General features: G+C 42.3%; 1 protein-coding gene across 4 annotated transcripts in view; it reads left to right on the top strand.

Moving 5' to 3' along the window:
* Positions 1-4,167: 4,167 nt before the first annotated feature.
* Positions 4,168-16,600, top strand: part of ciz1a (cdkn1a interacting zinc finger protein 1a) — a 51,255-nt gene continuing 38,822 nt past the window's right edge. For all 4 annotated transcript variants that reach the window (XM_078226233.1, XM_078226232.1, XM_078226231.1 and 1 more), the window contains exons 1-3: positions 4,168-4,405; positions 12,666-12,841; positions 16,166-16,332. In XM_078226233.1, the coding sequence (XP_078082359.1) occupies positions 4,263-4,405; positions 12,666-12,841; positions 16,166-16,332 (486 nt within the window). In that variant the 5' untranslated portion in view covers positions 4,168-4,262. The remainder of the gene's footprint in view (positions 4,406-12,665; positions 12,842-16,165; positions 16,333-16,600) is intronic.

The following is a 16,600-nucleotide window of genomic DNA, read 5'->3' as shown; positions in this document are numbered from 1 at the left end:
CACATTGCTTAAGGTAATTATTGTGGCTACATTGCTGCCTCTTATTTACATAGTAAGAAGTCTCACAACACCAGGTTAAAGTCCAACAGGTTTATTAGGTAGCACGAGCTTTCGGAGCGCTGCTCCTTCATCAGGCTCCTTCATCACTCACCTGATGAAGGGGCAACGCTCCAAAAGCTCATGCTACCAAATAAACCTGTCACATTATGACTTGATGTTCTTAAGTTTCCTTTGTACTTTGATTTTTGTTCAGGCTGTTCCCCCTCCTTTTGGGGAGCTGCCCCTTTTACTTTGTCCTGATTTAATTTGAGCTTGTTTATTTGGTTTGACCTTAAAAGAGGCCGAATAAACCTGTTGGACTTTAACCTGGTGCTGTGAGACTTCTTACTGTGCCCACCCAATTGCAACGCTGGCATCTCCACATCTTATTTACATATACACAGAGTTTATAAGTTTCGACATAAGCATGCCTCTACTTTTTCCAAAAATGATTGGCAAAAGAACCAAAGGCCACATGAGGGAAGCAGCCAGTGGGAGAGAGTGACAGCCCTTGCTTCTTTCAGAACCTAGCAGGAACTACCTATAAGATTAGCTCCTCCCCTTAAGCACCAGACTCTGTCAATCAACCTAATCAAAACTCTATTCTGAAACCCCCGGAGGAGACAAAACAGACAAAAATGCATTAACTCAGATTAAAACAAACGCATTGTTAGCTAAAAATTAATCATTAACCTGCATTCTCAGCATGTGAGCTGCCCAGTGCCCAGACAAATTGGCACCGTGTAAAACTGCTGAATTTTAAACATAGCCCTTACAAGAAACATGATATGAATGCATTTCTTAAAGGCACAGTATCAACACACTAGCCAAAATGCTTTTGCAAAGAGGTGGCTTAGTCTCGATAGCTTGACTGACTCCGTGATTCTAAAACTCCCAATATGGTTGATATAGAAGGATGTATAAATATAAATGAGCCATATTGTTGGGGGGGAGGGGGGAATACCTATTCAGATGTTAGTTCCATGTCTTTTGTTGTACATTTACTAAAACGAGTTATACAGCACATTTCACATTCTCAATATCTCAAATCATTTAGGCAGTTTTTTTAAAGTGGAGTCACTGTTGTAATTAGGATATACAATCGCCCATTTGCTCACAGTAACATCCCACAAATAGGCATGTGATAATATTTTGAATGAAATAAATGCAAATTACTGTGTATGCTGGAATCTGAAACAAAAAAACAGAAAATGCTGGAAAATGTCAGCAGGTTTGACGGCATCTGTAGAGAGAGAACAGGGCTAACTGTTTCGAAACTGGATGTCCCTTCATCAGAGCTCTGTTCTTAGTGATGTTGTTTGAAGGATAATAGGCCAGGACACAGACCTCCATTGCTCTTGTTTGAGATAGTGCCGTAGAATTGTGTTCCACCTGAGGGAACAGACAATATCATAGAAACCCTACAGTGCAGAAGGAGGTCATTCGGCCTATTGAGTCTGCACCAACAACAATCCCACATATTTACCCCATCAATCCCTCTAATCTACACACCCCGGACACTAAGGGGCAATTTAACATGGCCAATCCACCTAACCTGCACATCTTTGGAATGTGGGAGGAAACCAGAGCACCTGGAGGAAACCCATGCAGACACAGGGAGAATGTGCAAACTCTACACAGACAGTGACCTGAGGACAGAATTGAACCCGGGTCCCTGGTACTGTGAGGCAGTCGTGTTAACCACTGTGCTACCATGCTGCCCATATCTTGGTTTACATCTCAAACAAAGACAACACCTCCTTTAGTGGTACTGAAGTGAATATTCAATAAAGTGAACTTTGAGGAGTGCAGTCATGCAGCCATCCTTGTTTGGCTGTATGCAAATACCTTTATGAACCCAGCCTTGATTCAATGAATGACCCTTTTCTAGTGGCTCCCGTTTAGCTGAGGGGTGCCTTGGCTCATATATTGCAGTGACTATTTAATAAGAAATATCTAATTTACTGTAAAGTATTTTGAGATGATCTGACGTTGTGAAAGGCACTACAGAAGTGCAAGTCTTTTATTCTTGCCTTGGAGTCAAACTTCAATCTCAACATCAGATAAAACAGAAAAATCTGGAAATCCTCAAGGTCTAACGGCCTCTGTGAGAGAGACAGGATTAATGTTGCAGGTCAACAATCTTCAGACCATTATCTGATGCTGCCAAAACCTACTATTTCCAGCATTTGCTGTTTTTGTTACAAATTTCCACGCAGCAACCACCAAATGTTGATGTTGATTTGCCTCCCTCCCGACCACTGAACCTGTAAATGCCTGCCACGAAGACCCAAGGCTAGACTTTTGCAGCAACAAATCAAAAGCAAAATACTGTTGCGGATGCTGGAAATCTGAAATAAAAATAGAACATGCTGGAAAAACTCAGCAGGTCTGGAGCATTTGTGATCTTTCATCAGAGCAGCATTGCTTTCCATTTCCCTCCTGATGCTTGATAAGGGCTCTGACAAAGAGTCACCCAGGCTGAAACGTTGGCTCTATTCTCTCCCCACAGATGCTGTCAGACCTACTGAGATTTTCCAGCATTTTCTATCTTATTTATTCGTGGGACATGCGTGTCACTGGCTGGTCAGCATTTATTGGAAGAGTTTTAACAACACCAGGTTAAAGTCCAACAGGTTTATTTGGTAGCAAATGGCTTTGCTACCAAATAAACCTGTTGGACTTTAACCTGGTGTTGTTAAAACTCTTCCTGTGTTTACCCCAGTCCAACGCCGGCATCTCCACATCAGCATTTATTGCCCATCCCTAGGTGCCCTTGTTCAGAGGGAAGTTGAGTCAGAGAAACATAGAAACTAGAAGCAGGAATAGGCCATTCAGTCCTTCGAGCTTGCCCTAGCATTCATGATGATCATAGCTGATCATCAAAATCAACGTCCTGATCCCCCCTTCCACCCATATCCCTTGTTCCATTCAGCCCCTGGAGCTATATCTAATTTTTTCTTGAAATCAGACAACGTTTTAGCCTCAGCTACTTTCTGTGGTAGTGAATTCCACACATTCTACAAAATACTACAAAAGGTCATGAATGAAGCCCAATCCATCACGCAAACCAGCCTCCCATCCATTGACTCCGTCTACACTTCCCGCTGCCTTGTCAAAGCAGCCAGCATAATTAAAGACCCCACGCACCCCAGGCATTCTCTCTTCCACCTTCTTCCGTCGAGAAAAAGATCCAAAGTCTCAGGTCACGTACCAACCGACTCAAGAACAGCTTCTTCCCTGCTGCTGTCAAGACTTTGAATAGACCTACCTTGCATTAAGTTGATCTTTCTCTACACCCTAGCTATGACTGCAACACTACATTCAGCACTCTCTCCTTTCCTTCTCTATGCAAGGTATGTTTTGTCTGTATAGCGCGCAAGAAACAATACTTTTCACTGTATGTTAATACATGTGACAGTAATAAATCAAATCAAAACATTCACCACCCTCTGGATGAGGAAATTTCTCCTCAGCTCAGCTCTAAAAGGTTTACCCCTTATCCTCAAACTAGGAACCCTAGTTCTGGACTCCCCCACCGTTGGGAACATTCTTTCTGAATCTACCCTGTCTAACCCTGTTAGAATTTTGTAAGTTTCCATGAGATCCCCTCTCGCTCTTCAAAACTCCAGTGAATATAATAGTCAATCACATTGTTGTGGCTCTGGAGTCACATATAGTCATGATGTGGAGATGCCGGCGTTGGACTGGGGTAAACACAGTAAGAAGTTTAACAACACCAGGTTAAAGTCCAACAGGTTTATTTGGTAGCAAAAGCCACCCAAGCTTTCGAGGCTCTGAGCCCCTTCTTCAGGTGAGTGAAGGGGCTCAGAGCCTTGAAAGCTTGTGTGGCTTTTGCTACCAAATAAACCTGTTGGACTTTAACCTGGTGTTGTTAAACTTCTTACTGTGTCACATATAGGCCAGACCAGGTAAAGACGGCAAATTTCCTTCCCTAAGGGACAATTTGTTGCTGCACCATCATTTGCTGATATCGACGCCATTTTTCTTACTGGTGTTGAATGGAGTGGGGAGCGCCATGTTTCATACTGGCATGAATGGTGGCCCTCCCGGCCACTGGCGGCGCTGTGCCGGGAGTCCCGCCCTGTAGCCGCTGGTTCCCCCCCCCCACCCTCAAACGGTGGCAGGTCGGCGAGGCGCGAGCTTCTCCTTGCTCGACAATAATAGAAAGCATCCGCTTTTCAAATCAAAATAAAGGCGAGATGTTCCCTCAACAACAACCGCAGCAACATTTCCAGCAGCAGCTACTCCAGCTCCAGCAGCTCATTCACCAGCAGCGGCAGCAGCAACACCCCCATCGGCACCCTCACCCTCATCCCCACCCGCCACAGGGAGGCCCTGGCCGGTAAGACATTCAAATTCAGGCCGGGGATGAGACTAGGCCCATTCATCGCCTCTCAACCTGAACAAGGGGAATGGTGGGGTTGGCGATATGGGATAAAAATGTGGCTCTTTAACGGAAAATGATATCACTTTTTAATTTTTAAAGAAAAATGTTTGTTTTAAGTTAAATTCCTTATAAAGCAGCTTTCATGATGTGAAATAAAAACAATAAGTGCTGGGAAAACCCAGCAGGTCTGACAGCATCTGTGGGGTGAGAAAGAATTAATGAGTCTTTCATTTTGGCTTTCACAATGTGTCCAGTTTTTTAGTTAATTTACAATACAGGCAAAATACTGTGGATGCTGGAATCTGAAACAGAAAATGCTGGAGAAATTCAGCAGGTCTGATAGCATCTGTGTATTCTCTCTCCACAGATGCTGTCAGATCTGCTGAGTTTCTCCAACATTTTCAGTTTTTGTTTTAGTCAGCCTGTGTTTGGCCAACTCTGGGGTGGAAAGCTGTCGGTCCTTTTCAATCTGTAAAATATGAAATAAACACCTGTGACATCTGTGGCCTGAATGGGAATTTGCATCGACCTGCGTTCAGAGAGTGGAGTCTGTAATCCAGGCTGACTCTCCCAATTGAAGGAGTGCTGCGTTGTCATTGGTATGGTCTTTCAGATAGGACGTTAAACTGAGACTCTTCTCAGACGGATATGAAAGATCCCATGGATGGCACTTATTTAAAGTGTGTTGCCCAATTTCTTGAGCCAATAGTTATCTCTTAGCCCACATCACCTGACACAAATTATCCAGTCATTTGTCACATTGCTGTTTGTAAGATTTTGCTGTTTGCAGATGTTTACTACATTGCAATAGTGACTACACTTCAGAATTATGTGTGAAATGGTTTGTGGTGTCCTGAGGTGCTATAGAAATGCAAGTGAAAACAGAAAACTGATGGAAATTCTCAGCAAGTTTAACATCTGTAGAGAGAAAAACAGTTAATGGAACTGATTCTATAGACAGTAAGTCAGTCAGTATCTGCAAAAGGTAATACTTCAGATGCAACAACATTCACAACTGAAAGATCACTCCATCTTTTCATTTCTGATGGATTTTGGGTCTTAAGTTTGATACATTTGAGACATCACTACATCTGGTCTCTTTACAAACCTCCCTGCGACTCTAAAGTTGATGTGTGTATACAATTTGAAGTTATGTGCTATTGTTCTTCACTGACTGTTACCATCAGCGTCAGGCTGATGCTAAATAGTTTCAAATCAGATCCAGTTAAAAACAGAAAGCAGAGATAAAAACCCTTTCAGCCCATCAAACCCTATGCCCTCAGGAGAGTGCAACATCAACTTGATGCTGCATGACAGTGTAATCAGAGAAAAATGTAACCGATATTGGGATGGTCTTAGGAGAAAGAGGTGGAGTGTTTTAGGGAGGGTGTTCCAGAGCTTACAGCCTAGATAGCTGAAGAGACAGCTGCCAGTGTTGGAGCGGAGGGGTTGTTGGGGATAAGAAAGGGGCTACAATCGGAGGAATGTGGCTCCCGAAGGTTTAGGATTGGGGAAAGCATATAGGGAGGGGTGAAGCCATGGAGAGATTTTAACACGAGGTGAGAATTTTAAAATCAAGGCTTTTGAGGACCGGGATCCAATGTAAGATAATGGTAGGTTGTTGCATAAAGTTAAATCTCATGGGATCCAGGGTGAGGTATTTAAATGGATACAAAATTGGCTTCTTGACAGAAGCCAGAGGGTGGTTGTAGAGAGTTTTTCAAACTGGAGGCCTGTGACCAGCAGTGTGCCTCAGGGATCAGTGCTGGGCCCACTGTTATTTGTCATTTATATTAATGATTTGGATGAGAATTTAGGAGGCATGGTTACAAAGTTTGCAGATGACACCAAGATTGGTGGCATAGTGGACAGTGAAGAAAGTTATCTCCAATTGCAACGGGATCTTGATCAATTGGGCCAGTGGGCTGACGAATGGCAGATGGAGTTTACTTTAGACAAATGCGAGGTGTTGCATTTTGGTAAATTGAACCAGGGCAGGACTTACTCAGTTAATGGTAGGCGTTGGGGATAGTTACAGAACAAAGAGATCTAGGGACACATGTTCATAGCTCCTTGAAAGTGGAGTCACAGAGTGGTGAAGAAGGCATTCGGCATGCTTGGTTTCATCGGTCAGAACATTGAATACAGGAGTTGGGACGTCTTGTTGAAGTTATGCAAGACATTGGTGAGGCCACACTTGGAATACTGTGTGCAATTCTGGTCACCCTATTATAGAAAGGATATTATTAAGCTAGAAAGAGTGCAGAAAAGATTCACTAGGATGCTACTGGGACTTGATGGATTGAGTTATAAGGAGAGGCTGAATAGACTGGGACTTTTTTCTCTGGAGCGTAGGAGGCTGAGGGGTGACCTTATAGATGTCTATAAAATAATGAGGGGCATAGACAAGGTAGATAGTCAATATCTTTTCCCAAAAGGTAGGGGAGTCTAAAACTAGAGGGCATAGGTTTAAGGTGAGAGGGGAGAGACAGAAGTGTCCAGAGGGGCAATTTTTTCACTCAGAGGGTGGTAAATGTCTGGAACAAGCTGCCAGAGGTAATAGTAGAGGCGGGTACAATTTTATCTTTTAAAAAGCATTTAGATAGTTACATGGGTACGATGGGTATAGAGGGATATGGGCCAAATGCAGGCAATTGGGATTAGCTTAGGAGTTTTTAAAAAAAGGGCGGCATGGACAAGTTGGGCCAAAGGGCCTGTTTCCATGCTGTAAACCTCTATGACTCTATAATGACATGGGTGAATGGGACTGCATACAACTTACTGCAGAATTGGTTCTGAGTGGCATTACTGTTGAAATTGGTATCGTTCCCTAAAGGCTGGGGTGTTAACTGTTCCTGTGCTGGCTGAACCTTTGTATTCGCTTAAATTGCATGCAGCATGTGCTGGTGAAGGAACATAACATAAGATCTAGGAGTCGGAGTAGGCAATTCAGCCCCTCGAGCCTGCTCTGCCATTCAATACGATCACGGCTGATCTTAGAATCATAGTGCAGATGGGGGCCATTCGGCCCATCAAGTCGACACGGACCACAATCCCACCCAGGCCCTATCCCCATGATCCCATGAATTTATCCTAGCTAGTTCCCTGATACTAAGGGGCAATTTAGCATGGCCAATCCACCTAACCCGCGCATCTTTGGACTGTGGGAGGGAAACCGGAGCACCCAGAGGAAACCCACGCAGACACGGGGAGAATGTGCAAACTCCACACAGACAGTGACCTAAGCCAGGAGTTGAACCTGGCTTCCTGGTGGTATGAGGCAGCAGTGCTAGCCACTGTGCCACCGTGCCGCCCATCTTGCCTTGGCCTCAAATCGACTTCACTGCCTGTTCTCCATCACCCTTCCACACATTAATTAAAAATCTGTCTATCTCAAATTTACTCTGTCCTGGTTTCCAGCGCATTCTGAGGTAGTGAATTCCACAGATTCGCAACCTTTTGAGAGAAGTAATTTCTTCTCATCTGTTTTAAATCTGCTACCCCTTATCCTAAAACTGTGACTTCTTGTTCTAGATTGTCCCACAAGAGGAAACATCCTCTTTACGTCTGCCCTGTCAATCCCATTTAGCATCTTGTATACCTCAATTGGAGCTCCTCTCATTTTTCTAAACACTAGAGAGTATTTGCCTATGAAGCATTGCAAGTGCTGCGTTGGAGGACTTGTGATGGCCAACACTGCAGAACGGGGAGCACCAGAGCTCAGGTGAAAACAACTATCAGTCAGAAAACAACAGTCTAATCTTGTCTACAGGGTCAACAATGAAATAGAGGAGTAATCTGAAAACTGAGCCACATGCAGTTGTAAACTTGCATTCAGGGTGAATTCGCTGCTGATGTGTTCAGTTCATCTGCGGAAAGGGGTTAAAAATTGCCTTGTTTAAGGGTGTATATTTTGAGATTCTAATCTTGCAATGTGAACCAATGACTGGCTGTGAGCTTGAGCTTTTATTGCCTCTTGGCACGTTGATGAGTTAGGGGCAGCAAAATGCACGCTTTGGATTGTCAAAAAGTGACTAGTTGTTTTGAGAAAACCATACCCAGCAGAGCATGCAAGATACTGCAACAATGCTGCAGAGTGCTGTGGAAAGCATTCCATAAATTAATAACTATTCCAAAACTTTCCAGCTGGTCTCCCATCCTCCGTAAACTGGAGTCTATCCAAAACTGACTACTATTGGCTCCTGATCCCCAGACACTTTGATTTTTAAAATCTTTATCACTGTACTTAACAGATTATGTGGCATTGTCCCTCCCTATCTCTTTAACCTGCTATAAACTTTTGGGATCTCCACGTTCCTCCAGTTCTGACCTATTGCACAAACCCAGATAACTTTGCTACACCATTGATGGCTGTGTGTGTCTTCAGTTGTCTTGGTCCTAAGCTCTGCAGTTCCCTCCCTGTAGCTCTTTGTCTCCTACAGTGCATGCTTTAAAATCTATCTCTTTGACCAAGCACCTGTCCTAACGTCTCCTATGGCTCAGTGTCAATTATTTTATCTGATTGTAAAAGTTTCAAGCTTTACAACAATACAATCTTAAAGGTGCTATAGAAATGTAAATTGTTGCAGGATAGAAAACGTGCTCACATGTAATACTTGCGGTTGCGGTTTTGATTTCTTAGTATAAGCTGATTGCTGTTTGCCCGGTGTCCCATTAATGAGCCGCATACAGTGATCCAATTACAAATTGTCTGGATCAAGATGTTCTGAAAGACCAAACTCAGACAAAAACATTTCTAGAGAACACTTTGAATGGATACTAAAGAACAAAGAAAATTACAGCACAGGAACAGGCCCTTCGGCCCTCCAAGCCTGCCCGACCATATGCTTTTTTAAAAAATCCTTCTTGTTTCAGCAGTATTTAATTACAGCATAGTGTAGATCTCTGGGACCCATCTCTTCATCTCTGGGCATGAGATATTTATGATTGTCAAAAGTCTTGCCTTCTGACCATTTCCACAATATGACCTCTTTCTTCATTAAAGTTTTTCTTGTTATTTTCACCTTTCTAAGAACACAACTAAGGTCAGTCTAGTCTCTTAGCCTCGTTTCGGTGTTGTTTAGTTGGTGTTGATCCTTTTCAATTGTGTTTTTAGAGTGATTTTAATCAATATAGATATATTTTATGACATCCTTCATATTTGTTACTGTCACTATCTTCCACATTATACAACTTGAATGGATAACTTTTTTTAAGGAAGGATGTAAATGCATTGGAGGTGGTTCAGAGGTGGTTTACTAGATTGGTAGCAGGAATGAGTGGACTGTCTTATGAGGGGAGTTTCGACAGGCTGGAGTTCAGAAGAGTCAGGGATGGCTCGATTGAAGTATGTAAGACCTGAATGGTCTTGACTAGGTTGACGTGGAAAGGACCAAGGTGATTTTGTTTTTAAGCAGTTAAATACTCTGCCCCTTGGTTTATGTGAACTTCAAAGACTAAATTCAATCACAGTAACAGGTCCAACAGGTTTATTTGGTAGCTCAAGCTTTCGGAGTGTCGCTCCTTCTTCAGGTGAGTGGGAGTTGTGTTCACAAACAGGGCATATATAGACACAAACTCAATTTACAAGATAATGGTTGGAATACGAGTCTTTACAGGTAATCAAGTCTTAAAGGTACAGACAATGTGAGTGGAGAGAGGGCCAAGCATAGATTAAAGAGGTGTGTATTGTCTCCAGCCAGGACAGTTAGTGAGATTTTGCAAGCCCAAGCAAGTCGTGGGGGTTACAGATAGTGTGACATGAACCCAAGATCCCGGTTGAGGCCATCCTCATGTGTGCAGAACTTGGCTATCAGTTTCTGCTCGACGATTCTGTGTTGTTGTGTGTCGTGAAGGCCACCTTGGAGAATGCTTACCCGAAGATCAGAGGCTGAATGCCTGTGACTGCTGAAGTGTTCCCCGACAGGAAGAGAACACTCCTGCCTGGAACCATTATCTTGTAAATTAAGTTTGTGTCGATATATGCCCTGTTTGTGAACACAACTCCTCATTCACCTGAAGAAGGAGCGACACTCCGAAAGCTTGTGCTACCAAATAAACCTGTTGGACTTTAACCTGGTGTTGTGAGACTTCTTACTGTGCTTACCCCAGTCCAACGCCGGCATCTCCACATAATAAATTCAATCAATCAGAGGGTAGTTTGATGAATTGCTGTTTGAGTTCTGCTGAAGCATAACCAACTTCTGCAGTCGAGTAGCTGTGACTGGCATTCCCTTCATTTTGCTTTCCTTTGCAGAAGTGTTTTTTTTTTTAAAAAAGGGTTTTTACAGCAGCGGTTTTGAATGTTTCCATGAGTGGGAGAACTACTGCAGGTATTCACAGCTGCTGCAAAATCTGGCCTCTTCCAGGGACCTGATGAAATGTTAAAGAAAAAAAAACTTGAATTTTTCTATTGCTTTTTATGATCTTACAAAATCCCAAAGCACTTTCCAGCTGGCAAAATACCTTTTGGAGTGGAGCTATTTTGCGAAAAGAGAAAATGTGGCAGCCAAATTGCACACTGCAAACTCCCACGAACGTGATAGCAATCTGATGATCTGTTTTAGTGATTGGTTGAGGGATGAATATTGGCCGAGGACACGAAGAACCTCCCACCTCTCCATGGCAATAATGTCATTAGATCTTTTGTGTCAACCTAACAGCATAAGAAATATAACATGGGTGTATCATACAGCTCCTTGAGCCTGCTCTGCTATTCACAATGATCATGGCTGATATTGTATGGTCACAGTTGACCTTCAATCTCAACTTCACTTTACTGCCAATCCCCATATCCCTTGATTCTCATAGTATCCTAAAATTCTTTGATCTAGAACAAAGAAAATTACAGCACAGGAACAGGCCCTTCGGCCCTCCAAGCCTGCACCGACCATGCTGCCCGACTGAACTAAAACCCCCTACTCTTCCAGGGACCATATCCCTCCATTCCCATCCTATTCATGTATTTGTCCAGACACCCCTTAAAAGTCACTATTGTATCTGATTCCACTCCCTCCCCCGGCAGCGAGTTCCAGGCACCCACCACCCTCTGTGTAAAAAAAAAAAACTTGCCTCGTGCATCTCCTTTAAACCTTGCCCCTTGCACCTTAAACCTGTGTCCCCGAGTAATTGACTCTTCCACCCTGGGAAAAAGCTTCTGACTATCCACTCTGTCCGTGCCCCTTATAATCTTGTAGACCTCAATCACGTCGCCCCTCAACCTCCGTCGTTCCAGTGAGAATAAACCAAGTTTCTCCAAACTCTCCTCATAACTAATGCCCTCCGTACCAGGCAACATCTAAGCTGAATGACCTCAGTTTAATGTCTCATCTGAAGGACTTCATATCTGACAGTGCAGCAGTTAGAATCTGCAGCATTGAAGTACTGCACATTGCCCCTTGAACCATGGCGGACACCGTAACCCACTGATGGACCCCTGGCTCTGGTGGCGAAATGGCAAAATAAAATGGTGTTATGGTTATCTGTACTGTTTTATTCACATGCAATAATGCAAATAACGCACTAGTAAAGCAAGTACAGATAAAATAATATAAAATGTTTGAACTTCTGCATTTGCAGTCCGTTGTGTGGACCTGATACTATGGGCACCAGTTTTGAAAGCCTGTGTTTTAAAACCTTGATTATTCATGATGGGGCAGACTGAAGGACCTTGTTTCTTCATTCAAGATTCTCAGATTTAGCTATTGGACGGACATGGGTGGAACAGTAGTGATGTGGTTTTGCTGTGGCGTTTTGATGTATGGCATGAAGACCATTATACCGTGGAAAGCATAATTGTACTATGAAAATATCCTTTGCACACAATGCAATGAAAATGTCCTGAAGCACCAAACTACATCTTCACACACATGCGCGCACACACACAGTTACCTAATCTTGGTTACACCAATCTGGTATCAAATTGCAGTAGGAACCCTGAAAGGATTCCAGCCATTTCACTGTATTAGAATAGGTAAAACCACAAATAAAGATGAGCAATAATTCTCAAGCAATCATTAGCACAAGGACAGATGGTTCTTATGTTTTAATGTAATACAATACAACAATGAATTGTTACTTATTAAAGATTAAAATTGTTGGTGTCACTTATTGTGTATTGGAAAGTCCATGTCTTATATTTTTAATTCAATCCCATGAATATGTATCTGTTGGAAAGATATCTTTATTTTTAATGTATGATTATTTTTCTTTGTAGGGGTGTGCCGCAGCAGCAGCAACACCATCACCCTCACCCTCAGCAACATCCGCCGCCGCCGCCACCACCGCAGCAGCAGCCGCCACAACACCTAAACATAGGCCCAGCCACTCAGCCTTCACTCATTAACCCAAACCCCATGCTGCATCGTGCCCTGATAATGCAGCAGATGCAAGGTAGGCCGGTGTTTGTTAGTAGGCAGTGTTATGATTGCATAAATTATTTTCTTGAACCCGTAGTAACCTTTCAAACATGTGCACTGTTTTAGATTTTAATGTTTTGAAGCTTACAATTGGTGACATTATTTCATCGAGGCTAAAATCATGTTTAACACCGGGAAATAGAGTTATAAGTGTCTCTTTAATGAGTCTGCAGCGACTCAAAACTGTGCAAGTTTACTGTGTGTCTGTGTTTATACTCAGTTTTTTGGTTCATTGCATATGCTAATTAAATTAATTGAGCATACACTGTTCAAAAACACTTCCCAAACAATTATTCCAAGTAAATGACAAGGGTGTTCTGGTATCCATGGTGATTTGGAGTCACTTGCCCAGTGTGCTGAGTTTAAATCCCAGCCTCAGTCAATATTGTAACAGATACCTGTGATTTGCTGGGCTACTGCCAATTCTCAGCTGTTGTATGCAGAAGTGCAGCTCAGTGCGACTTACAATTAAGGTTGGTGATCTGTAATGACCTAACAACACCCTATGACAAATCTCGTGATTTTCGTATACTAACAAAAGCAAGATTTTGTTTTGAGTAGCTCAATTCTTCCCCTACCCCCTTTAAAACTGTGACTTCAATGAAATTTATATTCTTAAATCTAGCACTGAATATCATTACATTGCACCCTTTTAAAATAGAAAAAACATAAATCTGAGCATCTGTGTACTGCAAACAGCTGTAGGAATGCAGCACAGTACTGCCTGTGTATTGTATTTTATATTCCATTTGATTCTGACATTTCAAGTTTGAGTGTTAAAGATGCAACTGAGTAAATTTGTTGATAGAAACAGGAATTGTTGGACGAAGGAAAAGACCCAAGGGCACGATCTTACCGGCCGTTCACGCCACGCTCCCCCTGCAGCGGAGTCGGAGAATTTGGTGCCCACTGAACGAGAATAACATTCTAGCCCAAGATTCACCTTTTTGCCTTCTACCATACATATTAGGGATACACCCTGTGAAAGAATAAATAAAAACAAATCCCTAATAGTCTAATCATACCATACCATGACAATGGAAGTTTCACCTAACCACAGCGACCAGTCTCGAGCAATGACTAATGAGCAGATCCAGACATGGCGAGCCCCCCCACCCCTCGAGCAATGAATAATGAGCAGATCCAGACATGGCGAGCCCCCCCACCCCTCGAGCAATGAATAATGAGCAGATCCAGACATGGCGAGCCCCCCCACCCCTCGAGCAATGAATAATGAGCAGATCCAGACATGGCAAGCCCCCCCCACCCCTCGAGCAATGAATAATGAGCAGATCCAGACATGGCGAGAGACCCCCCCCCAACCATTGTTGTTCACCTCTAACATGCTGAGTTCACCACATAATCATGTCTCAAATTACTCTTTTATCCTGTATCCCAAATGAGATTTCTGAAAGTATCTTATCTAATTTGCACTTTGAATGTATCAATGCTAACTGCTTCCAGCATCTCCACGGGGTGCCTGTCCCATAGATTGACAACTTGCTCACAGCTCACTGAAATAATGTTGCCTCAATTAGTTTTGAATTTGCCTCCCTTCAAGTGCAGGTCTGACCTTCTCGATCAACTGTTCTGGACATGGTGAATTTGCTTATTATGGTACAAATTTACAGCCCAGGAGGGCATTCGGCTCATCATGCTTGTGCAGGCTATATAATAGACCTGTCCAACTAGTCCCAATCTTCTGTGGCTCCTGCAATTTTTTTCCTTTCAAGTATTTATCAAATTTTCTTTTGCGTTACGGGTAAATCTACTTCCACCGCCCTTTCTGGTAGTGCATTCCAAATCATCATAACTGAGTGTACAAAAATGTTTCCCCATATCATCTTTGGTTCTTTTGCTAATTGTTATAAATTATATCTTCTGGTTATTGATTCTTATTCACTCTTCCTGATTTTGAACACCTCTATGAAAAAAATTGTTTAGGTTGATATTATCTAGTCATTTTGGAATCCTAAGAACATCTATTACATCCCCTCTCAACCTTCATTTTTCTAGTGAGAAACTGCCCAATTTACATAAGTCCTCATAATTTAATCCTTCGATCTGCTCAATCATTCTGGTTGTCCTTGGCTGTGTACTTTCAATAACTGTATATTGTGACAACAAGGGACAAGCACAATATTTATGAAGGGGAAATGTTACTGTGTTTTCAGCTCAATATTCCGAAATACTGGTTTGCTTTACTCCCACTAAGCATTGATTTCATAGAATCATCGAACCCTTTAATCTCATGCATTTACCCTAGCTAGTCCCCCTGACACTAAAGGGCAATTTATTGTGGCCAATCACCCTAACCTGCACATCTTTGGATTTTGAATTTAGAAAGTGATTCTCTTTTTAGAGTGGTTGTGCTAACTTTCTGCCAGCACCAAAGCATGTTGTAACGGACATTGCTGATAAAGCACGCTTCTGCACCAGAAAAAGATCCTGATGGATATTTTTTTAAAATTAAATCAAGTTTGTTGAAATATTCTAAATCTTACCATGAGAACCAGCATCAGACGGTATTGACTGCTGTACATTGGCTGTACTGAAAGAGGAAATTTGCATTAATCATATCTTTCAAGATGTTTCAAACTACTTGACAGCCAATTATCACTTTTGATAACGTTATCACTATCATGTAGGCAGATGCAGCAGCCACTTTGCATGCATCAAAGTCCCCAAAAACCTTGTTGAGATAAACAATACATGTTTTCTCAACAGTTGAATTTCCCATAGTATCATTCTGTATTTACCTGTTGTGACATTACTCATTAGGTGAGTGTTATGTTTCGCTGCTGGTCTGACGTCCCTTTAATGACACTACTCAGATACTTCTACCAGGAATCGATCTAATTGGGAAGCATATTGGAACCTGTTACTTTTTGATAATTCTCCAGATTTGCAGCTACTTTGTCCATCACGATATTGCCAGGTTATCTCGGTCAGTAAAGTATATTTTAGAGTGGTTTAATTTGGATCTTTTTGGTGTTTTATGTATGATGGGAAATCTTGCTAACTGCACTCAAAACTTTAACAGAGGTGCTGGTGATTTGCATTAAATTTAGATCTTTTTTTTGTAAATTATTGTAGTGCAGGTCATTTGCCCAAAATGCATTCTCTACATTAGTATTGGAATGGAAGGTATTTTATTAAATGTTTCAGTTCTGATGAAACCGACAGGCCCTTACTAATAGTGAATGTAAAGTGTGTATAAAACCGATGAATCTCATAGTACTGGTAACCAGTTTTATTTCCTAAATCTCTTGATTCTAAAAAGAATTGCATTTTACAGGTAGTCTTCGTGGGTACGGCATGACTGCTCCAGGCCTTCAGCCTTTCTTCCCACCAGGATCCAGAGCATCAATTCTGGGCACCCCGCCCCTTGGCATCCAGCTGCAGACACCTCGCATCAGATTTGGGAACCAACTGTTCCAGCAGCAACACCGGAGATTTAACAAAGTAAGAGGAAAGCTCATTTCAATGGAGGTGAATTAGATCTTCCAAGTGAGAATGATGTTGTGTAAAATATAATTAGCTGGTGTGATGAAAACGGAGTATACATAAGCAAAACAATCTTACCAGTAAATGCGTGAATAGCAGCCCCTTGCATTGTAAAATTTAGATTTGTACCCAACAATAATGGCAAAAATATCAACTGCCAGCGATATTTTTAATCAGGAGAGAGGATTCTCCAAGGAAGAGGGGAAAACGGGAATTTGCATTAACA

The sequence above is a fragment of the Mustelus asterias genome, chromosome 13, assembly GCF_964213995.1.
Source record: "Mustelus asterias chromosome 13, sMusAst1.hap1.1, whole genome shotgun sequence".
Lineage (NCBI taxonomy): Eukaryota > Metazoa > Chordata > Chondrichthyes > Carcharhiniformes > Triakidae > Mustelus > Mustelus asterias.
Note: the sequence above shows the minus strand (reverse complement) of the source record. Positions and strands in the feature narration are given on the sequence as shown.